Source organism: Fusarium graminearum, chromosome 4 (assembly GCF_000240135.3).
Source record: "Fusarium graminearum PH-1 chromosome 4, whole genome shotgun sequence".
Taxonomy (NCBI): domain Eukaryota; kingdom Fungi; phylum Ascomycota; class Sordariomycetes; order Hypocreales; family Nectriaceae; genus Fusarium; species Fusarium graminearum.
In genome coordinates, this window is record NC_026477.1 from 5,609,819 (window position 1) to 5,628,773 (window position 18,955).

The following is an 18,955-nucleotide window of genomic DNA, read 5'->3' on the forward strand; positions in this document are numbered from 1 at the left end:
ATGTCTCTCGAGGCGATCATGATGGAAGTGGATGAGCAAGGGAAGAGAAACTGTTCAGGAGATGCCGCAGTCAAACCCGACACCGGGAAGAAACTCGAGGTCCAGTTGGTATTGTCTTTGGCTATTGGCATCTCGGCCTTCTTCCTGTTCTGCGTATGTCTTCCCATACTCGACTGCGCATGCGTTTCCATGCATTCCGAGCAGCCCTACAGTGATGATACATAGCACTAACTCCTTCTCAGTTTCTGCGCCCACGATGGCCTTCTCTTTATGCCGCGCGAAAACGTCGTCTCGATCACCGACTCGGTCTACCTGCTCTGCCCAATTCAACCTTCGGATGGATACCTACACTCTTCAGGATCACTGAAGAGCAAGTGTTGGCTTCCGCTGGACTCGATGCCTTTGTGGTACGATACAATGATTTCTCCAGACTGACCCAAATAAATGCTGACAGCCCGCAGTTTCTTAGCTTCTTCAAGATGGCAATTCGACTCCTTGTTGTTATGGCATTCTTAGCGACTGTTATACTCTGGCCGATAAATTATATTTATGAAGGCTTCAGACTTCCCGTGGGAGGAAACAAGGACACCAAGGCGGTCAACCTTGATGCGTTTTACAACAACCCGAGCTATATCGATGTACTCAAGGATAAGGACGACGGCAAAGACAAGAGCTGGATAAAAACCTGGATGTGGGCTTATGTTTTCTTCACCTACTTCTTTGTCGGGCTGACGATCTACTACCTCAACCACGAGACCCATCGCATTATCAAATTTCGCCAGGACTATCTCGGTTCTCAATCTACCGTCACAGACAGGACGTTTCGCCTTACCGGGATACCAGAAGATCTTCGATCGGAAGAAGCGATAAAGAATCTCATCGAAAAATTGGAGATCGGCACTGTCGAAAAGGTTATGATTTGCCGGGAATGGAAAAAGCTTGATGACCTTATGGATGCGAGAGAAACTGCACTGAGAAGCCTCGAGGGTGCCTGGGCCACCTTTCTCAAACACCAACGGCAAAAGCGAAAAGACAACTGGCCCCAGAGAAGACGTGGCAATGGAGTATCCCCAAACGGTCCTCAAGATTCAGGAGACAATGAGACAGCTGGAGAGAATGGGCAACTGTTGGATCCCGAGCAACAGCCCTGGGATTCAGGAGATGAAGGGAGGCCCAAAGTCAACATACGTTATGGTACCCTTGGCCTGCGATCTCGTAATGTTGATGCGATCGATTACTACGAGGAACGACTTCGGAGATTAGATGCTAAGGTCACCGAGGCTCGCAAGAAGTCATACACGCCCACAGACATGGCGATTGTCACCATGGACTCTGTTGCATCGTGTCAAATGGCCATCCAAGCACGCATTGATCCTAGACCGGGCCGCCTTTTGACAAAGTTGACGCCAGCACCGTCAGACCTTGTTTGGAGAAACACGTACGCTCGTCGCGGCATCCGCCGTCTTAAATCTTGGACTGTCACAATCCTCATCACGATCGTCACTCTCGTCTTCATCACCCCTACCGCTTTCCTGGCTGGTTTGTTGACCCCATGTGCAATCAATGAGGCAGTGCCTGCATTGGGTAAATGGCTGAGAGAACACACTATTATCTACTCTCTAGCCTCAACTGGCCTACCGGCACTGGTTGTCTCACTTCTTAACGTCGCTGTCCCCTATTTGTACGACTTTCTCTCCAACCACCAAGGAATGATCTCACAAGGAGACGTGGAGCTCTCCGTCATTTCTAAAAACTACTTCTTCACCTTTTTCAATACCTTCTTCGTCTTCGCCATCTCAACGTCTGGACTCGCATGGTGGAGCGAGTTGCAGAAGTTTGCCAAAGACACAAGCAAGATTCCAGGAGCTATAGCCCGTGATGTGGAGGAGCTTGCGATTTTCTATATTTGCTTCATCATGCTGCAGGGCATTGGCCTCATGCCCTTCCGAATCCTCGAGGCAGGAAGCGTGTTTCTCCACCCATTCCTCAAATGGCTTTCAAAGACACCTCGCGACGCTCTTGAGCTCAAGAAGCCTCCGGTTTTCCAGTATGGTTTCTTCCTTCCCACTTCACTCCTCGTGTTCAATCTGTGCATTATTTACAGTGTCCTGAATCTTGGCTTCATCATTCTTATCATCGGATTAATTTACTTTGTCTTGGGTTATTTCACCTTTAAGTACATGGTACTTTACGCAATGGACCAGCCTCAACATGCTACCGGGGGCGCGTGGAGAATAATATGCTACCGCGTCGTCGTTGGCTTGCTAGTTTTTGAGCTTGTCATGGTGGGACGAATTGCCACAGGGGAGGCATTCATTCAGTCTGCCTGCATTCTACCTCTGATTCCGTTTTCCGTTTGGTATAGCTTTTATATCAAGCGCCGGTACGAACCTTTGACCAAGTACATTGCCCTTCGCGCGATCCGGGCCGAAGAGGACTCAGATGATGCGGCTGCAATGGACGATGCGTTCGAGGATGAAGACGTGGCTCGACCTTCGCAGACGCTTCTTCGCCGAGGAAGCACACTAGACGAGTACAAGGAGAAGGGGATGCAGTTTATCAACCCCAGTCTTGTTGCTCCGTAAGTATCCCCCGAGAAGCCATTTTTACTAGTAGCTAACTTCGCCACAGACTTCCACAGCCGTGGATTTACGATGAGCCGCCTCCCCCGATTGTTACAGACGATACGCAGTCGACAGAAGAGAGTCAACGACCTATTCTGCAGGGTGTTGATAGCACGCTTGGTATAGGCGATGAGAACGTTTGGCGAGACAACGGTGGAAATAATGTTTAATGAAGGTATTTGACGTACGCGTGCATGATACTGGCGCTTGCTTTGGCTTGGGAAGTTTGAATACGTATCGTTATGTTTCTTTTCTTTGATTACAACAGCACACGTTAGTCAAGTAGTAAATGGCATGCCCCGATAGATCGTTGCACACAGGTGGTCAACTTTGAAATCGAGCTGATTTGCGTACCTACCTAACGTTCAAAGAGTGGCAATCAGAGGGCCCTTCCGCTTTTGGCAGATGTGAGTCTCGACTCCGTGTCAGCGCCGAGGTAGGTCTTGCCTTGATTGATATACTCAGATGTCCCGGCAGCACGTTACCAAGGCACCCTCCCCGATAGTCTCTATCCCTTTCTCCTCCAACATCACAGTGATAGCTGAATCTTAACTTTTTCGCTCACGAGCGACTTGTACAATCATTTCATACCCAAGTCATCGGTAATGGACCCAATAAATGGACACATCAAAGTAACTGACCTGCTGCGCCAACGCCTACTGACCAACGCACACGATATCCAAGACCAACAACGATAGAAACACCCTGGCTTTTCCACCAGCCGTATCACTGATCATTACCGAGCTGTTCCACTGAGTGACGGCCATCATCTCCTGTACACAGATCCCCGCACGGGGACCCTTTCCTTGGCAGGTGGGTAGCAAAAAAATAGGGACTTGAAGCAATTCAGACAAAATTATTAGACCACCCTTAGGCTACATAAGCACTAAGAATGATCTAACATTTATGTTGACTACTAAATCAGTCACGGTTTTTATGTAACCCGCCTGCTTGGGCACTGATGCACCAAAGGGGTCGTCCGATCACTTAATTTGCGAGGCCCGATTTCGTCCCCCGTTCAATTTCTCGCTAACGGTGTTATACACAGCCAAATTTGTTGGATGCCCGATGTCCTTCTCACGAAGTAAATTCGATAAATGGTATGACCTCTATGTTGTTGCAACTTTTTCGGCTGGCGGTGGAGACGATTGTCTAGGTTCTCTAGTGGAAGGTCCCGGTGTCAAGCCCTTGAGCTTTGATCCACCAAAGGCTTTAGACATGGACATGCAGATGATCGTACTTTATACTGTGCCCTTCAACCTGTTTGCCATCATGTCGGAAGACAGATATAGTCAAGAGTGTACGATTGCAAACCAGCATGAGACGGACGGCGATCTGAAGATGGGTGAAGCGCCGATCAAGGGAAGCAGCAGCAACTTTCAATTTGCACATGATGCCTCAACAGGAAAGACGGCGCATCACATGTTCGAAATTCGAGGACAGCCAGTTGCTCAGTGTCACGACGTTGTGGAGCTTGCTTTGGATTTAGGACTCGACACGGTCCTTTGGGCGTTCAGCGCACAAGGGTGGACGCAGGCGTGGAATTTGCATGGTGGGCGTGGAGACACCTCTAGCCATGTATTGGTGCAACCAGATGGAAGTTTACGACATGTCGATTCTGACGGAGACTGTATCATGACCGATGGCGATCAGTTTTTCCCAACCCCAAACGTGACAATTGAGCTTATAGCAAATCTGGAGGCGATCATGTCGATAAAGGCAGATGCGACCTTCCAAGTGCCACAAGAAAGGTATTGCGGCCCTTTGAATGGACGTGTTTCGAGAATATGAGGGAGGGTCAACAGGGGATGGATGCATGGTCAGTGTAGCTCTGAAGGGAATCGCGAGGATGCACGTGGAGCTTAGTTAAGCTGAGCTGGCGATAACATGTTGGCAAGGGAGACAGAGAAGATTCGGTGATATTCGGGAAGGACAGAAATTGCATTGTCAGTCAACAGTTGATAGATAGCATCGATAACAACATGATTCATTCTTGAAGTAATTCCCAGTGCTATTACCGACAGACGAACAGGGATCAGGGTAGCATCAATGACGTTGGCGAGAAGCTTGAGTCTTTTAGCTTGTCTCGTTAGTTGAGAGGTCCAGCCTAGGGATCAGGTTCCGATGACGGGGGCGATAGCGAGAGAACACAGCTTTAGATCCACATCGGGTCCGAGATGGAGAATAAAGAACGCCCGTAACGCTCTCGAAAGTGACGGAGATAGACCGAAGACTAGAGTTGAGATAAGTCTAAGTGTGTGCTAAGTAGAATGAAAGAAATGACAGTTCAATGAAAGGAGAAGGGACGAAGATAGGTGACTGATAATGAGGCTCTGGGAGTGACAAGGATGAGGAATGTATGGCATGATACGGATAGAAGAAGACGATATTGCACTACACATGAACACCGAAGTATCCCCATTCAACTGTTGCCAAACCCCTGTACCTGTGCCTGTGCCTGTGCCTGTAAATATCTTTGTTGGTGGCCTCGGAATGAGCCGTACGGTAATCCGTTAAAGTGGATTCTCTCTCCGGGTGGCGGTATCCACTTCCCACGGTGCAGACCCGGTAATCGGGTGCGGCGTTATCAAGTGGAGCCCTGTATTCCATCGTTTTTTACTATTGTTGGTCGGCTCTTTGGAAACAAGAGAACAGGTATATAGAGGTGGGTTTGCTCCCCTCATCTTTAAACATGAAATCATTCTATCTATCTGGTTTCAAACATAGCTTGCGTGAGACATTGACTTGATTCTCAACTCGCACTTTCTTATATCATCTTATACACTTAATCAACACCCCAGAGTTGAATACTCTACACATACACACAAAATGGATCAACCAAACTCAAGTAGATCCTCGACAACCCTCGAAAATGGAACTCATCCAGACGAAGCAACATTCGCTCCCTTAAACACCCACCAGAGCACAATGTCCCGTGTCCGCCGCTCCCTCTCTCACAGCCACTCAAGAGACGGTTCTCAGAAGGAACATCGGGATCCAGACCTCGACATCGACCTCCCCTACCGTACCCTCAGCGCAAATGCCAACCTCGATGAATACCGTGTTGAAGTCCCCGGCGGTGCCATCCCCGGTCCCGTCCAGCCTGAGGAGATCGCTCGAAAGTCCACAAACCACGAGCCCGGAACTGAACGCCGCTACAAGCTCGTCACTTTTACACCGGGAGACCCTGAGAACCCGAAGAACTGGAGCAAGGCGTACAAGTGGTGGTGCACTATGTGCGTTGCGCTGACATGCTTCGTCGTCGCCTTTTGCTCGTCCGTCATCACTGCTGATATCGTGGGTGTGACCAATGATCTCAATGTCAGCAACGAGCTTGCCCTTGCGAGTATCAGTCTGTTTGTTGTGGGCTTTGGTGTTGGACCTATGGCTTTTGCGCCTTTGTCTGAGATTTACGGACGAAGGATTATCTACGGTTCTACTCTCTTCATTGCTTTCATCTTCATCATTCCTTGCGCCGTGGCCAAGAATATCGAGACTCTTCTCGTCTGCCGTGCCATTGACGGTATTGCTTTCTCTGCGCCCATGACCCTTGTCGGTGGTACGCTTGCCGATATGTGGAGGAATGAAGAGCGTGGTGTTCCCATGGCTGCGTTCTCTGCCGCTCCCTTTATCGGTCCAGCTAGTAAGTGGATTCTCATCAAACTCTCAAAACAAGCTCGCATATGCTAACAGATTTCTAGTTGGTCCTCTTGTTGGTGGTTTCCTCTCCGATGCTGCTGGCTGGCGATGGCTCTACTGGATCCAACTCATCTTGGCTTTTGTTGTCTGGATTCTCATCACCTTCACCGTCCCCGAGACCTATGCCCCAACTATCCTGGCCCGTCGCGCCCGCAAGCTCCGAGCCGAAACTGGAGAAACTGACCACGTAACTGAGCAGGAGCTCGATCTGCGCCCCATCTCTGAACGTCTTCGAATCTTCCTCATTCGACCTTTCCAGCTCCTCTTTGGCGAGCTCATCGTGTGTCTTATCTCCTTGTACATGAGTGTCCTCTACGGTCTTTTGTACATGTTCTTCGTCGCCTACCCCATTGTCTACCAAAAGGGCAAGGGATACTCTGCTGGAAAGACTGGTCTTATGTTCATTCCCATTGCAGTCGGTGTCCTCATGTCTGCTTTCTGCGCCCCCTTTGTCAACAAGCACTACCTCACCCTTGTCAAGAAGCACAACGGTAATCCTCCCGCTGAAGTCCGTCTAATTCCCATGATGATTTCATGCTGGTGCATCCCCATCGGGCTCTTCATTTTTGCCTGGACCTCGTACTCAGACCTCTCCTGGGCCGGTCCGGCCATGGGTGGTTTCCCTGTCGGATTTGGTTTCATATTCCTCTACAACTCTGCCAACAACTACCTTGTCGATTCTTACCAGCACCAAGCCGCTTCTGCTCTCGCCGCAAAGACTTGTATCCGAAGTTTCTGGGGTGCTGCCGTCGTTCTCTTCACTGAGCAGATGTACGAGCGTCTCGGCGACCAGTGGGCTTCGTCCCTTCTAGCCTTCCTGGGTCTTGCATGCTGTGCGATTCCTTTCATGTTCTGGAAGTATGGTGCCAAGATCCGAGAGCGCAGCAAGTACGCTTACGCTGGTGAGGACGAGAGCGTCGATGATATTGAAAAGGTCAAGAGCCACAACGCCTCGAGCGGTCAGGTTCGCAATGATTCTGATGACGAAGACTTGCGCCGTGCTCGAAGCTACGTGAGCAATCCTTAAGCAAATCAATGAGATTTGGCTTTCTGTTATCATGTCCTTGATGGATTGTTACACTACGGAAATAGACTTAGATTTAGACTGAGGTGGCGGCGGCTAGAAAGAGATTGAGTGGTAATAATGAGGACAGTACTTGCATATGGAGTTGGATATGCACGGAAAAGCATTGGAATGTACTTCGATATTTAGCATAATACCTCTTGAACTTAGGATTGTTTATTGAGCAAACTGTACCATCAATGTTCCTATAATATGCTCTTTGATAAGAGTGTGCCGTGCCTTTCCCTGAGAAACAATGCCGATCATTTGCAGCCCAAACCCAATACATTCACCATTTTCCTTTTACCACGAATCAACACTGTAAAGTGTACGAAAACCATGTAATAAAACTTTGACGCACCTACCACCACCATGACCCATAGAAACGGGAATTCCAGGGGATAAGGAGAGGTTCATGCAACCTTGACTTGTGTCGGTGCACTTCGGTGATGAGATGGGTCGCATCAGAAACTTCAAGGTCCACTTGGTGAGTGTATTATGTAGCAAGGGATCGTCTCTCTTGATCTCCCCCACTACAGCTCTTTCACTATACCAAGACTGGAATGACGACAAAAGAACAAGAGCAAGTTCAGATAAGAGCTCAGGCTATTAGCGGTTCAGGTGGATCCTCAATCCTTCTTTTCCGATATGCGGCAACGACGAACAACAGGAATTGGGGAAGAAACAAGGCCATCTTAGATGGCGCGAACGGGCAGTGAGTTACGACGTCGCAGCTTAGGATCCTTGGTCAATGAGTTCTTGCTCGTCTTGCTCTCTATCCACTCTTCAAGGTTGCTGAGAGTGCACTCGGCAATCTCAGTAAGGGCCTCCTCAGTGAAGAAGGCCTGGTGACCACACACTACCACGTTGGGGAAGGTCATGAGACGCATAAGCTTGTCATCTTGGATGATTGTTGATGAATGATCATTGTAGAAGAGCTCTCCTTCTGCCTCGTACACATCAAGGGCAAGACCACCAATATGGTTCGTCTTGAGTGCATGAATGACAGCTTCGGTGTCGAGCAGACCACCCCGTGAGGTGTTGACCAGCATAGCGCCCTCCTTCATCAGAGCTATGGTGTTGCGGTTGATGATGTGCCGAGTCTTCTCCATGAGTGGGCAATGCAGACTGACGATATCGCACTGGGGCAAAAGGTCCTCGAGATCCCTGTACTCGCCATATTCCTCAAAGGCTGGCGAAGGGAAAGGGTCGTATGCAAGCAATCTGCAACCGAAACCTTTCATGATACGTGCAGTGGCAAGACCGATCTTGCCGACACCCACGATACCGACAGTCTTGCCATAGAGGGTCCTTCCGAGAAGGCCATCAAGAGCAAAATTACCTTCACGAACACGGTTGTAGGCACGGTGGGTCTTGCGGTTGAGAGTTTGGATGAGAGCAACGGCGAATTCAGCGACAGCCTCGGGCGAGTACGAAGGAACGTTTGCGACCATTATGCGGTGTCGCTGGGCGGCTTCGAGATCAACGTTGTTGAAACCTGCGCATCGCAGCAAGATAGCTTTGATGCCAAATTCTGCCAGGGCTGATATGACATTGCCGTTAACAATGTCGTTGACAAAGACACAAATGGCGTCGGCTCCTTCGACGAGAGAGACGGTATCTTCATTAAGAGCAAACTCGTGAAAGACGAGCTCGATGCCAGAGGAAGCATGCTTGGCGTTGACAACAGACGTCAAGTACTTTTTGTCATAGGGCTTCGTGCTGAATACGGCGAGCTTCATATTGAATGGTAGGTAGGTAGGCGTAAGGGTTTGGGTGAAAATGAATGGAAGAGATGTGAAGGTTGGATCGAATGAATGGAAGAAAGTAGTAGATATTTTTGTGTGTGGTTTTAAGCTCTTTCCTTAATTGCGCGGGGTCTTGAATCTGAGCTGGGATGTGAGCTTGGAAGGTGCAGGAGACTTGCTGGGCATTCTCCACAACGGGAAGGGTCGTCTGAAGTATAAATATACCTTAAATTTACGTACCCGAGTATATGGATACAACTCAACTTGCCCAGGTAACCTCTGCCGTCCACCAACAGAGACAAAAAAAAAAAAAAAGGAGATGAAGCCACTTCTCAGACAAGCACAGCCGCCTAGCATACGATGAAGTAGGAGGCCGTATGCCGCCAATACTTTTGTATATCGTTCCCAATCATAGCGGTGTCGTCAGCATATGCCTTGGAAGATCAGGCCATTTTGATAGTCCTAGCTTGAATGCCAAGCATGTTTATGCGTCCTTTTGAGGAGAGAAGGGCACTTTGGATGAAAGCTGACTATTCAGATGGGCTTTCACATGCGAGTAAACTCAATATTCAGTTGTTTCGGACTTTTTTTGTATTCGCGGATGTTTCTTGGGGGACGCATTCCTGTCCATCCATATGCATCATGACTGAATACCTAGACAGCATACATACGGAAATATCTGCGGCAACATTGAATTTCAAATACATCTCATGTCTCAAGAGTTACTGATTCATTCTGTCTCCTTTTAATATGAGACAAAAAAAAACCACACAATATTACCCATAAAAAGCAATTGTTCGGTGTGCGTATCCGGGGTTCCGGGGTTTATGAGCCCCACCCGGGCCCGTCCATCGGCCGATATGCAAGGAACAGAGACCAGGGACAAGGAATATAGAGACCCCAGTCGCTTCTTGACAGTGGCCTGATTTTAGAATCGTCAGTTTTTTATCTCGATGACGACCGAAGTTGTTCTGCCAGGCTCGCGGATCCGGTTTGACTATCCGTGTTCAAATATACAAGGATGCATATTCAGAATGTCAGAGTGATTGCGAATTCACAAGGGATATCTAAGTGTACTGGCATTTCTAAAGGGTATATTTTTTGCTATGCTCTAACTCTATCTGTTTAGTCATATATGCTAAACAGTACGAACAGTTTGGTAGTGAGTACTCTTTCGATTGATAAAAGAATAAAGAGCCATGGAATCTTACCTATATCAATAATAGATAATAGTATCATCACATCTCTACAGCCTGCAGTATGGCTTTATTCTTTAGCTCCCGCAAAAGTTTAAAAGTAAGATTATATAATTGATATGCTTCAAACGCCTTCCTCATAACAATACCAATGATCGACGTGGGAAGACCGACACGTTGATAGTCACCACCGATAACAATTTACTCCGGCACTTTTTGCTTACAAGTGAGGCACGTATATATCGTGTATGCATTTTTACTTATACTATTCATTACATATTCTTCACATTGCTAACATGGATAGCAAAATAGTTGCAGACTGCGTGTTCGGAACCGCAAATAAGAGTGGCTGCAGATGATCGGGCCATGCTAGCCGGCCAAACCAACATTGAAATCCAAAGGACTGGCCCCTCCACATTCTTCGTATGCACCTCTTGCTATCCGAGGAGATCGGACTTAGATCTCATCTTGCATCTCATTCTCTAGCTGTGGAGAGAGTTACATAGACATCGGCCCGGTCCATATCCCTGTTCCAACTTGCCGCGGAGATGCTTCACAATCACCACCCGATCTCAGTCACTGATCATTACTTGCTTTCACATATATAAGAAATGACATCTACCGAGTATAATTCCCAGTAATTGTATAGTCCTTCTTCGGCCCCTTGACCGTATACTCAATCTGCCACTCCTTCAGATTCACAGCCTGGAACGCAAAGTTGTACTTGACATCGTAATAATCATCAATGCACAAATGACCCGCCTTCGCCGCCCACCCCTTCTCCGTTGGTTTTGTAAACTCGACATCGTGGAAGAGATAGTCTGCTCGCTTGAGGTCATCGGGCTTGGTAAACCAGACGCTTAGCACGTCTTTGAGCTCGTTGTAACGCCATACGTAGCGACGTGTGGCTTTGAAGCCGAAACCTTGACTGGTCTTGAACTCGCCTTCTTCGATGTAGAGGTACTCCATGACTAGCTCGTCTCCGTTTGTGGAGTCTTCGCTGGGGTTGCCGGCGCATCGCAAACCATCAGTTGTCTTCTCGCGGAGGAGAAATTGTGCCGTGCCGCTGAAGTGACCACTTGGGTGTGAAGGCAATTTGCTAATAAGATCACGCTCCAATTTCCATGTACCGAGAAGGCTTCGGAATACAGCGTGAGCCACGAACCTGGATGTTGTAAGGCCGTCAGTCGCATCTTTTCTTGTCTGTTCTAGCGATGTTGTCGCGGCGTCCTTCGATTCTTGGTCATCGCTAGGGTTTGAGTACCGTGCTGGCGTCAGCATATCCAAAGGAAGGTTGTTATGTGGTAGCTCAAGAACCGGTGGTGTGAGAGGTTCACTGATTTGTATTTCAAGCGCTTCTGCAATTTCGTTCATCAGGTAAGGGTAGTCTCCCATCGGGAATTGAGATACACGGGGGTCATCTCGTAGGTCGAGAGTTCGCTGGATGGACACATCATCACGAAGTTTGCACTTGAAGACCTCGGAATTGCGCCCCGGCGAAACATTATCTGACCACAGTGCCGCTACAAATCGAGCTTGCATTTGCATGACACCCCAGTATGGTGATCGATAGAAACCGACGAAGCCCAAGTCAGGAACCTGTGGGTGGTGAGTTCCATGGAAAGCTAAAGCAACAGGCTGATCAATGTGCTTTGGCGAGAACTGAAGTGCCTGAAGTACATCGCTGGGGAGATAGCTTATACAAGGTGAAGCATCAAATCCAGTCGCTGCCACCACAGCTGCAACATCCGCAACCTTTGTGCCATCGGACAATATTGCTGTAGAGCCTTCAAGGGTTTCGACCTTGCCGTTTGATAGTGTAATCAATCCAGATCGGACAAAGTCAGTGTACCATTCGCTAACAGCTAGGTAGGGTTGTTTGTCGTCGTTTGTGCCATCAGTTTTGAGCAAAGGAGAAAATTCAGATTGGTCGGTTCCAATAACGCCCTTGTAAATCCCATGGACAACCTTGGCTGTTTCTTCAGGGATGTGTCCCTGTGTGTTGGCCAGAGGTTTGGGTCGGTTATTGAGGTTGTAAGACGAAAAGTCGAGCGGCAGGAAAGGAGCGGCTTTGTTTGTCGGCTTATTTCATGTTAGTTAGTTAGTCATAATGAAAACGTATGAGAATGTTTACCTTGGGGCTGGTGTAGAGGGGAAAAACCCAGATCGGACGCTGAATGACATGGTGGATACTGTATTTATCGGCATCCGTAATACTTGATGTATCGGGTGAATTGGTCTCAGATGAGAGATGCGCAGCAATTGTTCCTGCGATCTCAACACCAGACATTTGTCCTCCCACAACAAGAATTTTTCCACCGCCTGACCGGCCTTTCAGCAGGCTCTTGACGTCTCTATAATGGCTGCTGTGAATAACTGGAATGTTCTTCTCGTTTTCCAAACTTTCGGGTACTATCGGTTTTCCGAAGAAACCAGAAGCAACCAAGAGGTAGTCAAAGCTCTGTGTCTCAGTCCCAACATCTGACTTGACGTTGACAGTCCAGCCATGGACCGCTCCTTGCGGACGTTCTGCGCTCTCAACCCGAGTATCAAGTTTCAATTCGAAGTTTTCATTATTCGTCAAGAAGCGCTCGAGGTATCTGCGGAGATACTTTCCAACCATCCAACCCTGTGGGAGTTGAGGGTCGCTGTCTTCCCAAGCAAGTTCACTGAACTGCATTGTATGTCTGCTCTGGTTCGACCACATGAAAGGATGAACCTGGCGTCCATCGTCTGTCTTGGACGTTGGCCAAAGACCTCCGATGTCCTTCTGAGCATCGAAAATAGTGACCTTGAACTCGCCAGGAGCAGTATTGTGCAATAGCGTCTTGGCCGCAACAAGTCCTGAAGGACCGGCGCCTATCATAATTAGCAAGGGTATTCAGAAGAACAACGTATAACTTACCAACAATGCAGACCGTCTTGGCCATATTTCTCACACCAAACAGGTACTTGGAGATGCTCATACAATAACTAACCCTACCCCTGTCCAAAGCTTGCTTTCACAATGAAACAAGACAGGGTTGAGCGATTTGTAGCGGGAGAGCTAGGATGAGTGAACCTTGGTGGTTGCCGAGGAATTCTATGCAAACCGCAAACTTCTATCCCTCATAAGCAGTAGATTACTGTGTCCCAACAACTCAACGTCAATGGTTAGGGCGGCCCCAAGGTTGATATACAACACGCAGTGAACAAAGACATCCAATGAGTGTCCCCCCATAAACGGTTTAGTTCATGACAGCTCCGCAACTCCCGACAGCTTGTCCGCTGACTAAGCCCTTGTGCTTGAGTGAGGGCATCGACTTGCGAATCTGTCTATCTTCGAATAATGATCAGTGTTCAATTGGTTGAGAGGGACACCCTCTTCTTCGGAATCTGACTTCTTGCCGTGAGGCTCCGTTGTAACAGGGCAATTGAGTGACCATGCTGACAAGGGCGTAGATTCGACAGTGATTTGCGTATAAGCTATGGGTGTGACACCAGAACAAGGTGCCCATAACATCGGCAGATATACTGCTTTACATGAATGGAACAATTGACATGACCGGCAGTTCAGTTGATATTATTCAGTCCAAAGATACCAGTGCTACATAATTATACGCCAATGCCTATATGATCTTAGCTCGCACTACAACAACACCACTAACACCATTATCTGACATCACAACTCCAATACTTACCAAGGGCGCTACTTACAGGACAAAATGATCTGTAAAAAACACCTTGATGGCGAGCAAAAACGCAAGAATATTGTCAACTTAAAGATCCATATTCAATGATGTCGACCATTCGGCATGTGCAATTACCCCACTTCGTTGCGAATGTCGTCATAACTTGCAAATTATTAACGTTGAAAGTTCAAGAGGTTTCGGGGTACGAAAAGTGACAGACTTAAATAAATACTACTCAAGTCAACCTATTTTAGCGAGGGTATCCAAAACCAATTGATCTCGAGAACTCATTTAATACCCGTACCAGCTTATCACACCCTCTTCAATCTCAATTCATAAATACAACATGGCTTCTCATCACGTCCTTCTTGTCGGTGGTCATGGCAAGATCGCCCAGCTTCTTACTCCTCTCCTGCTCAAGCGTTCGTGGACTGTCACCAGTGTCATCCGAACTGCAGAGCAGACCCCTGCCATTGAACAGCTTGGAGCCGGCCTCCCCGGTAAACTCAATGTTCTCGTGCGTAGCATTGAGGATATCGATTCTAGGGACAAGGCTCTCGGTGTTTTGAGCGAGGTTCAACCCGATTATATTGCTTGGAGCGCGGGTAAGTCAAAGTGAAAACAAGAAGTCGTAGTTGAACTCATTCTAACACAGTATAGGTGCTGGAGGCAAAGGTGGCGCTGAAAGGGTATGCATCTGACCATTCTCACATATCAGCTCATTCACTAACCCACTCCAGACTTTCAAGGTGGACCGAGATGCTGCCGTTCACCTCATCGAAGCCGCAGCTTCTGTACCCAGTATTACCAAGTTCCTTCTTATCTCATACCTTGGCTCACGTCGTGCTGGTGCCCCATGGTGGCCCGCCGGTGAGTGGGACGACTTCCACGAGAAGGTCAACAACGGCGCTCTAGCCAACTACTACAAGGCCAAGATCGAGGCCGACGATGTTCTTTACAAGGTCTCCAAAAAGAGCCCTTCCCTCGTTGGTATCAACCTTCGGCCCGGGACCCTCAACGACAAGCCTGCCACAAAGGTCGAACTTGGAAAGACCAAGCATATCTCTTCCCCTGACGGTATTAGCCGAGAGGCTGTCGCTGAGGTTGCCTCACATCTTCTTGCTGCTGATGGTGTGAAGAACGGATGGTATGATCTCCTTGACGGTGACGAGGATATTCCTGCTGCGGTTGATAGGGTCGTTAAAGAAGGCGTGGATGCTGCTCAGGGCGAAGCCATCTACAATGCTTAAGAATGCCTGGAATCTAACCACGACAAGAATGTTATATGAAACATTTAGCCGAGATGAAACACTCTGATTTACAGTATTTTTGATGTGATTTCCGCTTTTAGATACCTAATGCTCGACTCTCTGCCTTTAATATGGCGAATTGTATAACGTCGCAGGCCAGACTACATGAATGCATTCCCCACACAAAAAACATGCCTTTTCCCAGTTCACATCGAGAAATTCCATACAAATTACTCTGTCACTGACTTCTCGGCATCCTCAGTGGAGCCGGCGCGAACTGGTCGAGTTCGCTCAAGGGTATCACGATAGTCTCCCTTGAAAGTTCCAAGTCGACTGTTAAGGCGGATCCCATCTGTACATTCTTCGGGTCGTTTGAACCACTCCGCTTTGGCTGTTCGCACTTCTTCACGGAAGACCTTCCAGCTGGTTGTAAAGTAAATCAGGGTGTTCCAGAAACCTTGGAGTGGGAGGACACAGCCGCTGGCCACACTCAGACTGAAACTGATTCTGTCCCCATGAGTCAGGCTGTAGAGTCGGTTGATTGAGCTCGGAATCCAGGTGATCAATACTGCAAAGCCAAAAATGAAGCTTGTACGAAGATACGCCATCTTTACCGGATCGAGTCGCTTGAGCTTCAAGGAAGCGTTGGATTTAATCGCACGAAGCCGGGTGATCAAAGTCGAAGATGGCTGCGGAGTGCTGTCAGACGTACAGACCGTCTCGAATCGTTGAGCTCTTCCGGAAGTAGTGCGCTCGAGTTGCTCGAAGGAACCAGGCAAGACCCATGACTGAATACGTGGAGGGTTGGAACCAGCGTGCGCTGTAGCAGGTTGAGCAAGGCCATGGTGGGTTGCCTGTCTTGGTTCCTCTCGTATGATCTGAACTTCCGTGACAGCAGTACCGTAGAACTCCTGACGACCCGTAAGATTCTGAGGATAAGAGTCAGTATCTCCACTCTCGCTGATATCATGGGGAGGGGCTACCGCTTCAGAGGAACCTCGGTGCTCGCTGCTTGAGTAAGGGATACTGTCACTCCTTCCAACCTTCATTCCATCGACCACCAAGTCCCTGAGCATATTTCGAGCATGGAAGACATGGTATCCGACCGCAATATAGATCATGATTGAGAGGAAAGAAAAGATCCAGATCGGGATGTAGTAGGCGTAGAGGCGAACCAAACTCCAGTCGGTTCCAATCCAGCACCACAGCTTAAAATTGTCAGTTTGTGAATGGATTCTGATCTTATTTTTCGCTTACAGTAGCATCCCCAAACATGAGGCCTCTTGGAGAGTTGCGAATGGAGATCAAAACAATTGCCGGGATCAATGGACCGCCAAAACAGATTATGCAGTAAAGCCAGGCATAGCTGCGAAACATTCGTGGGTCGGCATTGCAGAAGAAGACGAGAAACACGTTGATAGCCATGGCAAGAGACCACCAGGGGTCAGACTGCATGAACCTATGAAATATATGTCAGTATAGAAGCTTAATGGGGGCAGATGCTAATACCATTCAAAGATGAAGGCCTGGGCCTGGCACAAGTGTGAGCTCTCGCCTGCTTCGAGGCCATCATATCCGATCATAGATGCCACACTGGCACCGGCATTTGCGATCGATGCGAAAACAAGGAAGAGGTTTGGAGTGGTTCGAAGCTTCTTGAACAAGGCGAAGCTCAACAAGAGAAAAATAATAGCCACCATAGAGCAGCCAGCGCCGAATCGTTCGATGGCAATGAGGACATTGATCTGGTCGGGCGTGAGAGTCTGCCCTTGCGGGTGCCCCATACTCTCCATACTGAAGTTTGGTAGGTTTGGTCAAGTGTGAAGCCTTTTTGTTGGAGTTGGGGATGTAGAGATGATGAGTGGTGGATGCGCACGCTGTGCGAGTAAACGCGAATAAGAACGAAGTAAAGATGGAAGGAGCGACAGAGGAGAAGGAAGGCAGTGAATCTCTGCCTCTAGGCAGGCAGGCAGGTACACAGTGAATCTCTGTATTTCTGCGGCAGGAACGCCCACCGTTCGGTATGTGCGATAAAGTTGGCAGGTGCGAGCAGTGGCAGCTCGTGTTTGTGGCTTGGTGCCTTTCTAGGTACATTATGTGATTCATTGAAGAATTCATGAATGGAGAACATGCGCTGGGGGACATGAACAACATTTCACGTCGAATGGTTGCATTGTTGCTTAGAGTATCGTTATTGGTTTGTATTGTTCTTGCCTCACGCACATTGCCTATCCTGTTTTTTTGCTGTGCACATGTAGTCTGCATTTGATATCCCTTTGGTGTTTGCCGAGGCGTGACAAGCGCTCAGACACAAAATAGTACAAGTGAGCTTTCAACAGCTTGACTCGTCGAACACTCTTTTTATTTGGGTGTTGTAAATTTCTAACAGAGTGACATATCCTGGCTCGAGTATGTTCAATTAGAGGGAGCACTTGATGATGCTGGGCAGGCAACAGCACCAACTGTTTTCGACCAATAGTTAATGGAAAGGTCAAAAGATTAGATAAGCTATACAGATTAGAACATGCTTCATATCCATATCTCCATAGCATTGAAGACAAAAATAATAAAATAGCAAAGCTTAATATGTTGAAGATGAATTAGAGTATACGCTATCCAATAGGAATGGCCTATTTTACCTTTCCTCTCCCCAATCGGCCAAGCCTTTGTACCTAGTCCAAAGTACTAAGTACCTCGGCTTCACAGCATCCTTGACCAAGGTATGTCGATCAATATCCCTAATCCAGGCACAAGAACTCTCTTATCCCTCATACTTCCACCACTTCTACATTACATTTCATGGCCAATTGTGTTATATGATGCGCTACATCAAACTTCTGAGACCCAGACTCCAAACCTATACTGTATTGCCGAGCATTTGGAACTTCGCTCGACCGGCCCCGCTCTCTCGGGTCCGAAGCCGCTTCGGCCATCCCGTCAACACCAACCTCTCAGTCTCACATATCAACGCCTTCTCATCAGCCAGCATGGAGTATCCTTCTTATAGCAATTCAGTCATCTGCCCAGCGCTTGATATTGCGCCCGCCAACGCGCCACCTGATCTGTTCGCTTCAGAGCTCTCCTTCTTTGCTTCACATCCTTGGACTGCTTCTCTGCTGTCCGCACCGGATACAATCCCGTTTCTCCCATCGTGTCGAAACCCTCAATCATCTGCGCATGATCAGCTTTTTGGAAACTCGCTTAATAATGCTCGTGGCTTGACGCATTTCCTCAGCTATTTCCGTGCGCCAAGTGTTGAGGTTGCCAAGGATCCATCGCACAATATCACTGAGATTGTTGTGCTGGTATCAGTGGGAGAGGGCGTGAGCGGGTATCCTGGTATTGTGCACGGCGGCATCGTTACAGCTCTCTTGGACGAATCTATGGGGACTATCTTCGATCTGAACGGCACATTAGGTAAAGATGCCAGAGCGTTCAAAACGTCCAATGTAACAGGTGGAATAGACGTAAAGTTTCTGAAACACGTGCCAACGGATAGTGTTCTTTGTATCACAGCTATTGCAGAGAAAATCGATGGTCGAAAGACCACAGTTAGGGGTGAGATGAAGGACGAGCAAGGGCAGCTGTTGGCAAGTTGCTCAAGCAAGTGGGTAGCGCTGAAGCCAAGCCTCTGATACGTAACAGAGAATCGGAGATATACAAATAGTTATTAAGGCACAGGGCTCTAGGGTTAGAGTAAAGCT

The 18,955-nt window shown here is 48.2% G+C and overlaps 8 protein-coding genes across 8 annotated transcripts; 5 read left to right on the plus strand and 3 right to left on the minus strand.

Moving 5' to 3' along the window:
- Positions 1–21: 21 nt before the first annotated feature.
- FGSG_09699 (uncharacterized protein) lies at positions 22–2,794 on the plus strand (the record flags this gene model as incomplete). Its single annotated transcript, XM_011329704.1, has 3 exons — positions 22–157; positions 226–2,581; positions 2,632–2,794. 3 exons carry the CDS (start codon positions 22–24, stop codon positions 2,792–2,794), a joined length of 2,655 nt encoding a protein of 884 aa, XP_011328006.1.
- An 898-nt stretch (positions 2,795–3,692) lies between these two features.
- On the plus strand, positions 3,693–4,415 carry FGSG_09698 (uncharacterized protein; the record flags this gene model as incomplete). The annotated part of the gene is made up of 1 exon (XM_011329705.1): positions 3,693–4,415. The coding sequence occupies one exon, from the start codon at positions 3,693–3,695 to the stop codon at positions 4,413–4,415; it is 723 nt and encodes a 240-aa protein (XP_011328007.1).
- Positions 4,416–5,350: 935 nt separating this feature from the next.
- On the plus strand, positions 5,351–7,562 carry FGSG_09697 (uncharacterized protein). Its single transcript, XM_011329706.1, has 2 exons — positions 5,351–6,267; positions 6,326–7,562. The coding sequence occupies exons 1-2, from the start codon at positions 5,553–5,555 to the stop codon at positions 7,348–7,350; spliced, it is 1,740 nt and encodes a 579-aa protein (XP_011328008.1). The 5' UTR covers positions 5,351–5,552; the 3' UTR covers positions 7,351–7,562.
- A 519-nt stretch (positions 7,563–8,081) lies between these two features.
- On the minus strand, positions 8,082–9,128 carry FGSG_09696 (D-lactate dehydrogenase; the record flags this gene model as incomplete). The annotated part of the gene is made up of 1 exon (XM_011329707.1): positions 8,082–9,128. The coding sequence occupies one exon, from the start codon at positions 9,126–9,128 to the stop codon at positions 8,082–8,084; it is 1,047 nt and encodes a 348-aa protein (XP_011328009.1).
- Positions 9,129–10,948: 1,820 nt separating this feature from the next.
- Positions 10,949–13,260, minus strand: FGSG_09695 (uncharacterized protein; the record flags this gene model as incomplete). The annotated part of the gene is made up of 3 exons (XM_011329708.1): positions 10,949–12,412; positions 12,465–13,174; positions 13,236–13,260. The coding sequence occupies 3 exons, from the start codon at positions 13,258–13,260 to the stop codon at positions 10,949–10,951; spliced, it is 2,199 nt and encodes a 732-aa protein (XP_011328010.1).
- Positions 13,261–14,272: 1,012 nt separating this feature from the next.
- FGSG_09694 (uncharacterized protein) lies at positions 14,273–15,349 on the plus strand. The gene is made up of 3 exons (XM_011329709.1): positions 14,273–14,606; positions 14,662–14,690; positions 14,742–15,349. Exons 1-3 carry the CDS (start codon positions 14,348–14,350, stop codon positions 15,249–15,251), a joined length of 798 nt encoding a protein of 265 aa, XP_011328011.1. The 5' UTR covers positions 14,273–14,347; the 3' UTR covers positions 15,252–15,349.
- Positions 15,350–15,481: 132 nt separating this feature from the next.
- FGSG_09693 (uncharacterized protein) lies at positions 15,482–16,676 on the minus strand (the record flags this gene model as incomplete). Its single annotated transcript, XM_011329710.1, has 2 exons — positions 15,482–16,459; positions 16,509–16,676. The coding sequence occupies 2 exons, from the start codon at positions 16,674–16,676 to the stop codon at positions 15,482–15,484; spliced, it is 1,146 nt and encodes a 381-aa protein (XP_011328012.1).
- Positions 16,677–17,274: 598 nt separating this feature from the next.
- On the plus strand, positions 17,275–18,886 carry FGSG_09692 (uncharacterized protein; the record flags this gene model as incomplete). The annotated part of the gene is made up of 5 exons (XM_011329711.1): positions 17,275–17,339; positions 17,641–17,660; positions 17,847–17,971; positions 18,100–18,163; positions 18,207–18,886. 5 exons carry the CDS (start codon positions 17,275–17,277, stop codon positions 18,884–18,886), a joined length of 954 nt encoding a protein of 317 aa, XP_011328013.1.
- Positions 18,887–18,955: the final 69 nt, after the last annotated feature.

What these genes read in the sequence shown, in the direction of transcription:
- FGSG_09694 (XM_011329709.1), top strand. Translation starts at nt 14,348, where the DNA reads ATGGCTTCTCATCACGTCCTTCTTGTCGGTGGTCATGGCAAGATCGCC. An exon ending in TTATATTGCTTGGAGCGCGG is followed by an intron (nt 14,607 to 14,661) that starts GTAAGTCAAAGT and finishes AACACAGTATAG; the next exon opens with GTGCTGGAGGCAAAGGTGGC. An exon ending in GCAAAGGTGGCGCTGAAAGG is followed by an intron (nt 14,691 to 14,741) that starts GTATGCATCTGA and finishes AACCCACTCCAG; the next exon opens with ACTTTCAAGGTGGACCGAGA.
- FGSG_09697 (XM_011329706.1), top strand. Translation starts at nt 5,553, where the DNA reads ATGTCCCGTGTCCGCCGCTCCCTCTCTCACAGCCACTCAAGAGACGGT. An exon ending in TCCCTTTATCGGTCCAGCTA is followed by an intron (nt 6,268 to 6,325) that starts GTAAGTGGATTC and finishes ACAGATTTCTAG; the next exon opens with TTGGTCCTCTTGTTGGTGGT.